The sequence below is a fragment of the Oryzias latipes genome, chromosome 19 (genome assembly GCF_002234675.1).
Source record: "Oryzias latipes chromosome 19, ASM223467v1".
Lineage (NCBI taxonomy): Eukaryota > Metazoa > Chordata > Actinopteri > Beloniformes > Adrianichthyidae > Oryzias > Oryzias latipes.
In genome coordinates this window covers 15,057,880-15,068,179 of record NC_019877.2, presented here as the reverse complement: position 1 = coordinate 15,068,179, position 10,300 = coordinate 15,057,880, and the positions used below count along the sequence as shown (strand labels likewise).

At 40.4% G+C, this 10,300-nt stretch overlaps 1 protein-coding gene across 1 annotated transcript; it reads right to left on the bottom strand.

The window, feature by feature from the left end:
- Positions 1-815: 815 nt before the first annotated feature.
- pmp22 (peripheral myelin protein 22) lies at positions 816-9,519 on the bottom strand. Its single transcript, XM_023949466.1, has 5 exons — positions 9,345-9,519; positions 8,763-8,853; positions 8,524-8,602; positions 5,524-5,664; positions 816-3,345 (listed from the first exon to the last, which is right to left on the bottom strand). The coding sequence occupies exons 2-5, from the start codon at positions 8,838-8,840 to the stop codon at positions 3,185-3,187; spliced, it is 459 nt and encodes a 152-aa protein (XP_023805234.1). The 5' UTR covers positions 8,841-8,853; positions 9,345-9,519; the 3' UTR covers positions 816-3,184.
- Positions 9,520-10,300: the final 781 nt, after the last annotated feature.

Here is a 10,300-nt window from a genome sequence, read left to right as displayed (position 1 = left end):
CAACAGTCCTGCCCACAATTCAAAGGCGATTTTCTAAGTAACTATGTCCTAGAAAACACCTTATTTTTTTATTTTAGCTAAAAAATTCACAATCATAATTAACACTTGTGCTATCTTAGATGACCCCACCCTTACAGTGACATGTTATTCCTACCATGACAAAGGTGGATAAAGGTGGAAAGATTTCATGTAATCCATGGACACCAGTGAAGATCACAAATCATTGAAGAAAAAAGGTTCAGCGCACTGTCTAGTGGGTCTAAATGACCCAACTCCCGATGGTAGAGTGTCTAAGATAGCACAAGGGTTAGAAGACTTTCACAAGAGTGGGATTTCAAAGCTGAACACTTGGTAGTAAAAAAATTTGGTAGATCTTAATGTATTAATAATGATATAGTGTGCAGTCCGCGGAGAGCTCGGAGTAGAACCGCTTCTCCTCCACATCGAAAGGAGCCAGTTGAGGTGGCTCAGGCATCTAGTTCGGATGCCTCCTGGACGCCTCCCTAGAGAGGTGTTCCGGGCATGTCCCACTGGGCGGAGGCCCCGGGGAAGACCCAGGACACGCTGGAGAGACTACGTCTCTCGGCTGGCCTGGGAACGTCTCGGGGTCCCCCCAGAGGAGCTGGAGGAAGTGGCTGGGGTGAGGGAAGTCTGGGCATCTCTGCTCAGTCTGCTGCCCCCGCGACCCGGTCCCGGATAAGCGGAGGAAGATGGATGGATGGATGGATAGTGTGCAGTAACTATAGGGTAAAATCCAGGCTGTTTTCTAAAGCATTACTCAAAATTCTGCTGAAAGACACAAAAAAAAAGCTCACTGTTGGTGGTAAGAAACATCCTTTAATGATTTAATTCAAAGTAGCTTTGGTAACAAGAAAGGCAGGTTGTAGTTTAAGTGTAAACAGTGTTGACAATTGAAAGCTTTGTAATGAACAGAAAGAAGGGCAGCTGTCATCAGAGATATCCTCTTCCAACTGGACCCGACTGTGAGCTGCAAACCCCAGCAGCCCTGCCAGTGCGGCTGCAGACAGAGACACTTAAAACCACAGAGCTGCTCTTTCCTGCAGGATTTTTACACAGGATGTCAAGTGGAGGACTCACTTCTTGTGTTCCAACAAGTCCTGTAACATCTGATGTCATGAGAGGCACGCTCAACTCTGAAACAGGAGCTGCATGTCTGGAATAGCTGGCATGGAGCATCGAGCCTCTACCCCAGAGAGGGTGACACCAGCCACACACAGCCCTCGCAACCATTTGCACAAGACCACTAATTCGATCCACCAACACACGCTATGAGGTGGAATTTGGGGGTCGAAATCTGCATGGTTACATTTCAGCATTGGAGTGTGGCTTTTACTGTCATTTTAGAAATTTACAAATACTTTGGCTTCATATACTGAGGTTTTCTATTCCTGTGTGGTGCCTTTACAGAGATTCAGGATTGCATAACATCTCAAAAATGAGGTCCACATTCTGCAAATTTTAGCATCAAGTGTTATCATGAATCAATTTCCTTGTGTTAGGTTAAATACAGTTAAATATATTTGCTTTACACTTGATTCTCACAAAGACCTATTGATAATGACAGAATTTCTAGTGTTATGCTACGTTCACACCGGGCATGTGGAGCATACTTGAACACGCTTTTAACATATGGTGTTCCTAGCAGGGAGGGTCTTTTCCTTCTTTTTGTCGGCCACATATACAGTTGGAAGTATGGTGGTAATTCATGTGAATCTTGCTCCAGGTTTTTTCTTGCACAGCTCTATTCTATATATGAAATACTTGGTTTTGTATAATTTCAGCTGGGCACAAACCGCAATTATTCATTTCTCCACCATTTCTCCACTTCTGCAAATTAAAAGGGTTGCCATTCATATCTCACTCACAAAATCCAGTCCCTTATTGGTCATAAATCGACCTGGTTGAATTTTCAAGGCGCGTTTAATGGCCACTCGTTTTGTATGTAGAGCCCGGAAACAGTCGTGGAAACCTGTGCGGCGACACATGAACGCAGAAGCCCAAAACGCACATTCACATAGACTTTTCATTTTAAGTGGTCGCTTGAATGCGCATTGCCAAGGGGGGTTGTGAACGTAGCTTCAGAGAAAAAAACAACATTTAGTTATCAGTGGACAAAGACTGCAAACTTCAAGTATGTGAAACATTTTTATCATCACTGCAAACCTTTCTTCCATCACATGTAGTGTTAATGCTAAATATGTTCTGATCATTTTTTATATGGCTTAGTTTGACGCAATACTGTCTTTCATTTGGCTATGATGCCAAAAGTGTGTATTTTCTCAAAACCTCTTTAGGATTTTTTAAAATCTTAACAGAAAAATGGTTTACACTTTGCTGTCCAACTGTCTTTGGATTAATACTGACATTCCAATAACTTATAAAGGTTGATTATTTTTGATTTACAGTAGCTCATTAAGAATAATATTTATTAAAAAAAAACAGGAAAAATCAAAGGTGAACTATGCTGCATCCTCTCAAGAAGCAGTCAGGCACTGTACGTACAAGTGTTCCTCTGTCCAATTTAAATAACTTCAAGCTGTTCGAATAAAGTAACCTACCGAAAAATGATTTCTACCAGTAATAGGAATGATTAATACATAGCACCATCTTTTGTTGAAAACAAAACAAAAAAAAAAAAAAAATAGAAAAATCCTGTAAATAAAATGTATTAAAACTTCCAAATTCACAAATAAAAAAAGGAACCAAATCTAAATTTAATGGCTGCACTAAATCCATGGATGTTACCACTCTATTTGTAAAGCAAGTCTATCAAAAGAAGTCTGCTTCACCCCTCTAAATCTATACATGCACTCAAGTTATTTTACTAGTTTCATCTCTTTTGCTATACTTTGGCAATAACAAATCAAAAGGCAAAAACTTCACAACAAAACAGCGTAAATGATTTCATTATTACAAAGAAAGACTCAGGCACTTAAGCAGCTCAAACAAAGCCTGTAGTATTCACTGACAGAGCAACACAAAAACTATGTACATATATGTAAAAAGTGTTATAAATACGTTTTAAACCACAGATACTATATACATCTTTGAAATGAAACATTATTTTGATGTTGCATGATTACTCCCAGGCTGCTGGTCCTTCGCCTTTTGACTTTTTGGGGGTGGGGGGTGGGGGTTGCAGTTAAGGTTACCGGGATGGAGCTCATTCTCGCTTCCTTAAGATGACATAGATGAGTCCGCTGATGAGCACCAGGGGGAAGGCCACCCAAGCCAGGATGTACGAGTAACCGAAGGTGTCTGTCTCCGGCACCCACTGTGGACTCATCACTGTGTAGATAATGGCTCCGCTCATCACAAACAAACCTGCGGGGAGGATAAAGGAGGCGCAGAACAATGCCTGCTGTCAGCACTTCAGTCATCAGATCATTTTTTTCCAAAACATTATTGAGCTTCCTGTCTCGTGTCCTGCCCTGAACCATCCTCGGGTCTCTTCTAGATTCTGTCGCTCCGGATTACGTCACTCCTAATGCTGGAATCCAGTCTGGCCTTACCAGCTTCAGCCCGGCCTCCCCTGCACTAACAGCCGTCCTGGCATTTTAACTTGCATAGCTGACTGTGCTCCCAGTGTCATTCCTGTTTGGCTGAGTGGGCACATAAGAGCCAGGCAAAATGCTGGCATGCTGTTCAGAGAAAACCTGACATTTTGGAAAAGGGCTGCCAGGAAAAAACACAATGGAGAAAACAGACAGTTCAGCCGTTGTCTGGCATAAGGGCGTTAATGCACCCCAAACTTAATTTAGTTTGGTCAAAGCAATGGGGGCATTTATTCTCAGACTGTCTATGATTGAGATGATGACAGTTAAGTTTTCATCTTTTAACATTTGAATTTTCTTTTAGAAACATTTCCACAGCTTTTATTCAGGCTTTAACTCAATTTTTAAACCACGACAGACTAAACTTGAAGTCACATACACTGGTACAAAATCAGAAAATGCATCTTTCTTCAATGCACTGCCAATATTTTGCAAAAAAAATATGTCTGGGTTATTCCAAGTTCATTTTTTTGGGTTATTTATTTACTTTTTTTGTGAGGACTATCCCCTTAACTTTGGTTTGATCTCAGTTATGTCCTGTTTCAGATTCTGTGGTTTCCTTGTCACTGTCTTGTAGGGTTTCATTTATAAATATAGTTGTCTTCAGTTAAGTCAACAATCCTGAGCGTCTGGTATTCAGTTCAGCGTTGTCAGATCATCTGCTTTGTCACTCTTTTAGTTGCATAATTTGTTCCTTGTTTTGTAATGTTACTTGTTATTTTATTTATTTTTTTTAATTCTAGCACTAGGCCCCGTCCCCTGCATTTCTGGGTTTTTGACTTTTTGATCATTTCTCAGCTGCTACCTTCATCCACTCATAAGAAAAAACTGCACCGACCCAGACTGGATGAACCCTTATAGTCTAATATCGTTGGCTACTGTCATTGATCTAATCTCCTGTTCACAGTACCAAGTCATTCACCAGCTTGAAAATTGGGTCAGCTTGGTTTGGAAGACTTTGGTTGGTTAAGGACGTAGTGAAATTGCTAAACATGCAGCACTCCAAATCTGTTGCTTAAGTTTTGTGACATCCCCACACAGGTGATAACAGGTCTATAACAAGACTTGTTACTATACATCAGACAAATACTCATAATAACAAATGCTCAAAGTAATGTGTTTTCCACACCATAAGGCACACTTAAGGTTTTTTAAAAAATGACAGTGAGTCTTATAATCCAGAGCACCTTGTGTTTGGATTCATTCTGGTTGTGACGTCGTAGCGATTTTTAACATGGCGCTCCGTCAAACTATCAAGCTGTTTTTTTACGAGTTGCAATCAATGTGGGGTATTTTTGTAAAATAGCTAACGTGGCTGACATGTAGCGGTGTCGTACTGTGTTTTTTTTTTTTACATGCTGCTTACAATGTTGGGAGTTAGCATAGTCGGAGTAACATGTGCTTAAGCAGTACCAGACTTATTTTTTATGATTTGCAAACTAGGTTGGGTATTATTGTAAATATGCTGACTCTGCTAAAGTGTAGCGTGTTGGACTATTGTTTTTTTTTTTTATTATGTGTCACTAAAAAGGTATGGAGTCAGCACAGTTACAGTAACATTTGCGTTAGTGGTATCAGTCTGTTGCAAAAAAGATTGGGAGTTACAGGTATTGTGAATAGGCTAACACAGATAACATGTAGCTACAGTGTACCGTGTCACAAAGAAGTTTTATAGTTACTGTGAACACAGTTAATAAAGCCTGACTGACTGATAGACTTATATCTGACTTTTGTCTCTCTTATAGGCACAAGTTCAAGGTTAGCAATCAGGCCATGACGTGAAGGCAAACGTGCCTGATTACTCCTTTCTTCTAGAGTTCTACTTTCATAAACTTTCTTCTGGTTAAGAAGTAATAACCTTCACTTGAAATGAGAACCATAGAGTTCCAGTGGTTTATCTTTGTGCTTGTGGATTTGAACGAAAAGGAAATAAAAAAAATTGACTCACTCGCGAGGATCTGGAAGGCTCCAGTGAGGAAGAAACGTCCACCCTTCTGCAAGGTGAAGAGCTGACAGAAGAAGAGGAAGAGAGCCAAACAGCTGAAGATGATGGAGAGGATCATGAGAGCCTGGACCGCCTGAATCCACTCTGCAGGAGAAAAGGAAGGAGACAGATGGGTTAGGGAGAAAGTCCGTCATGGTCTTTATTGGTCTGGCTATTATAAATGCAGGACGATGTATATGAGCACATGCAGGCATTAGAGGGAACTAAAGGAACATCAACGGCTGACCATGCTTTCAGCAACACTCTTCCACTGAGTTTGGGCATCCTCCTAAACAAAAAGGCAACCATCAAGCCATGGCCATGTTTACCTCAGGGAAAGAGTAATGGATCAACAACAATGAAGCTCAGGTATCTTCTTTCTAAAAGCTCTGCACACCCCTTACAGTGGGACCTATGATTCCAAGTGCCTCATCGATTGATACTTAAAGGCCTTCATAGCTAGAAGCTATTAACCCATTAGACTGGTTTATTGACAAGGAACACCATCTGCTGTATCTGTGCTGTATATCATGTTTGACTCCATACTTATGTCTATTCTGAGATACCATGCCAGGAAAACTATGGTTTCTGAGTCAGGATGAGTCATATTTCCTCATTTCCTGTCCCTGACTTTCTAGCTCATGATTTTCCTCTCACTATGCGTCCATATGCTGCTTGCTTCCTGTTCCTATTGTCACGCTCATTCCTACTGGGCTAAAAAGGTGTCACAAGGTGACTGACCCATTTGACTTCCTTGACTTGTTACATAATCCCCTCACAAGCTTCAGCCATGTGGTAATTTTTAGGGATTAATCAACTTTAATCAATTTGAATATGATCCAGCCGGATCGATTCATCTGAGGCAAGTTGCTGATCGAATTATACCAAATCGAAGTATTCCATTTTAAAATTGTTTCAAGATTAAATAAAGTGATTATATCAAAATTGAAAATTACCATTTGGATTTAGTACGGTAAGTTTATTTTGCTATAACATAAAAACAACCAAGTGACATCACAGCAGCACATACATGTCGTGACAGCAAAAAATGATAGATCCATCATTACAGTTCAATGTGTGGAAACATATTGAATTTTGCAAAGACATGTGACCACACTTGATTATCTTGCCATGAATACCAGGAATCTGGAAAACTTCACCTGGACTGTTCGGTACCCAGGTATTTATCTCTGAGTCAAACTGGTTGAATTTTTGGCTCAAGATGTCCTGGATCCATTTTTCAGGTCAGTGAACTGGATCAAATCGGATCATTCAAAATGTACCAATATCGACTACGAATCATGTTGTCAACCACAAATTTTGATAAGAATCGAATTATTGTTAAAATGAATATTTACACCTCTAGTGACTTATCTGAGAACAAGTGAACAACTCAGTAAAAAACATGGCTCTTTGCTCTTTGGGTGCCCGTTTTGCTCATCGTCCTTTTGTCTTTCTTGGCACAACATGCAACTGATGCCCCTATGATTCTTTTTTAAGAAACACTTTCTACCAGAATGTGATGCACTGAGACCACAGCAAAGCCAAGGCAGGAGTTAGAATTGAATGTTTTTAAAAGATGTTATGCATAACTCTATAAGCGCTGTGCAGGACAGCTAGAGTCCGACACTGCATTTCTTGATAAACACCAATCTTGTCTTCCTTCCTTTTCTTGTTGGAAACAATGACATAAGGCATTTCCTGGCATGAATTGCCCCTCTGGGTTCACATTATCGCGGATACGAGAAGATGGCTCATTCCCAAATAGTATTGTAGTTGAAGAAACACAATAGACAAATTGTACATTCAGAGGACTGTGCGGCTAAAATTAGCCCGTTGTGGTTTTGGTCTCATTCTGTTAGTCTGCAGGCCTGTGTAGAGGAACATAACATTCCATCTCAAAGGCTAAGTTTAGCACGGGTAAATTCAGTGAAGTAATTTCTCCGGGCTGCACGGATGTGATTAGAACTGACTCAGAAAATGACAACTGTGGCGTCACTGTGGTGTCCTCTTAAGTTTCTGTAACCACTGCAACTACGAAAGACTAAACTTGCAGGAACTCCCTTTAGTTGAACACATTTCTGATGATTTTGATTGTCCTCAGAAAGAAGTTGATGGCTCAGCAGCGCTTCAGAAAGGCTTACAAAGCCCTGCATGCAGGCAGACTGCTATCTTCCCCCCTGAAACAACTCACACGCTTTCCTAAATAAACATTCTGCGTCACAGCGCCAATGAAAGCAAACAAACTACCTGGCAGAGTTGTTACTGTAGACACTGCTGCTATGATAAAACACACACTACCACAGCGTGGCTCATTCTAGACTAATGACATCACCGCGCTGCCGCCAGAGACACATTTATCATCTGCATGGCTGCCCGCACCGTCAATTTTTAAGGATTATCTTACGATGGAAGTTTTTTTTTTTTTTAAACTGTAATCTTTTCACCTCGTTGGATCTATTATCTGTCGTTCTCGTTTGCACATAAATCTCTTGACACTGCAGCTGCTGCAAACCAACACTGAGTACTGTGCTGTGACACTGGGCGTTACCCGCCACCAGCATGTCAGGTTCTGCACCAAGATGGTCCAAGGGGCCTCCCTTACATTCAAGCACTTTTACACACGCATACACGGAGATCCATAACTTTAAATACCCCACCTCAGCCCCACCCAGATCATTCACAGCTCCGTCTTGCTTGTCACTACGGACTCCCAAACACGGGACCTTATTATGGGTATCGCAAGCACGACTATTTTTACAGTGCTTGCATATCACTTCCAAATTCTCTGCCCTAGATGGCACCAGAGTCCCAAAGGAGTTGAGACACACCCAACAAGGTAACAGTGTTATCAAAAGGGTTTCCAAATTGCTAATATCCAAATATGTGTTGAAGCAACAAGTAAAAGTGATGTAAATGCACAACATTTTGGTCTTGGTAGTAAAATATTAGGACGTGTCTGACCTCCAGCTGATGCTGGCACACATGAAGTGGTACAGTTGACCCAGAGGTCTGAGGTGCTCCCTTTCCCTGTTGTCCATGCCTGGTGTAAAAAAAAAGTAGGAGAAATAATAAGTTACTATTTGGCTCATTTTATGCTAAATGATTGGTGCACTTCATAATATGTGACGATGAACTAGCAAACAAGTTCTTTACATTGATAATTCTGCAAACATTTGATGATCCTTTATTTTTCCACTTACACTGACAATTGTTGACACAAAGAGCAGAACCAGTGCAGCAATGTGCAGCAGGATGATTCCCAGTAGTAAGATCAGCATCTTCACGGCCAGTCTAAGAAGAGAGGAGACAGTTTGGTATTTAACTGGATGCATGCGCTCGCGCCCGTATCTGGACAAGAGATTGTGGGGCATGGGTGTGTCACAGCAGCAAAATAAAGGAAAACTTTTTTTTTTTAAGAATAAAAAAAAGCATTGCTGATTTAGAGAAAATACATTAATATGGAGACATAAAACCAATATATTTTTACGACACAAGAGAAGATTCTTCTAAAATAAACGAATCCACGCGCAAAGGAAGCGCTTTGTTTGTTTTTTTTAGACAATTATTTGATTCCCACTTCAGCTGACAAAATACAACCACGGCAGTTGTTTTTTTTCAAAAAAATGTGGCACAAAAAGTACTGAAACCTAAAATTAGTTTAACTTATTAAGCTCTGATCCTCAGAAAAGCTGCGGTCCAAGCATAGAGAGCGCGTTTCCGCCTGGACTTAGTCAGAGTGAGAGGGAGAAAAGCAACTTTAACCCAGAGCAAAGTCCACTTACTTCAAGCAAATCGCGACTATTCCAACAACAGAGCGAGTTCGAGCTCACACAAAGCAGAAAAGAAGATTTCCCAAAAGAGTGGACCTGCAGTAGTCCTCCGTCCTAAAAGCTCGTTCTTATTAGATTGATGCCAGCACTGACGTTGTGTTATAAAGCGTCTCATTATGGAAGAACAACGCCCCGTGTGCTGCGTCATGGAGTGACTCCGTTTGACAGCCAGAGTTCCCAATATAGACGCGCCATGCGTAATGGCGCGTGGGTTGTCTTGGTTACCAAGATAAAGCGCACAAAGTTACATCCCTGATTATTTACTTTGTTGCCCAGGTAACTATGAGCAGATATGATTTTTTTTGGGGTAGAATAGAAAAATATTTTTATAAATATGAGGACATATTTACCTATGTTTGTGTGTATGTGTGTGTGTGTGTGTATGTGTGTAAACAACAATTCTAATTATACAAACAACAACAACATCCTTTATAAAACTATACTGTTTGCATTTCAGTGGGAAATATCCCCCCACTATACTAAACATCTTTCAGTTTTTGTTGTCTTATCAGCAATGACTGATTGGTGTGATGCACGTGTAAAAGCAGTACTTGGCAAAAATCCAGGAAGCAAAAGAAGAGCAGCATGAAAAAAGCAATGAATGGAATGTGAAAATGAGTGAAGTACAGTGGAGGAAATAAGTATCTTAACCCTCACTGTTTTTGAAATTTTGCCCACTTCAAAAAAGAAATTCACAGTCTGTCATCTTAATGGAAGGTTCATTTGAACAGTGAGAGATAGAAAACTACAAAGAAAATCAAAATGTATTTAAATGTGTTTGCATTTAATTAAGGGAAATACGTATTTGATCCCACTTGCCGGAAAGATTGATAACTTCTTGGTAAAACCTTTATTAGTAAGAACAGAGGTCAGATTATTTTTGCAGTTGATGAACAGGTTTCTGAACA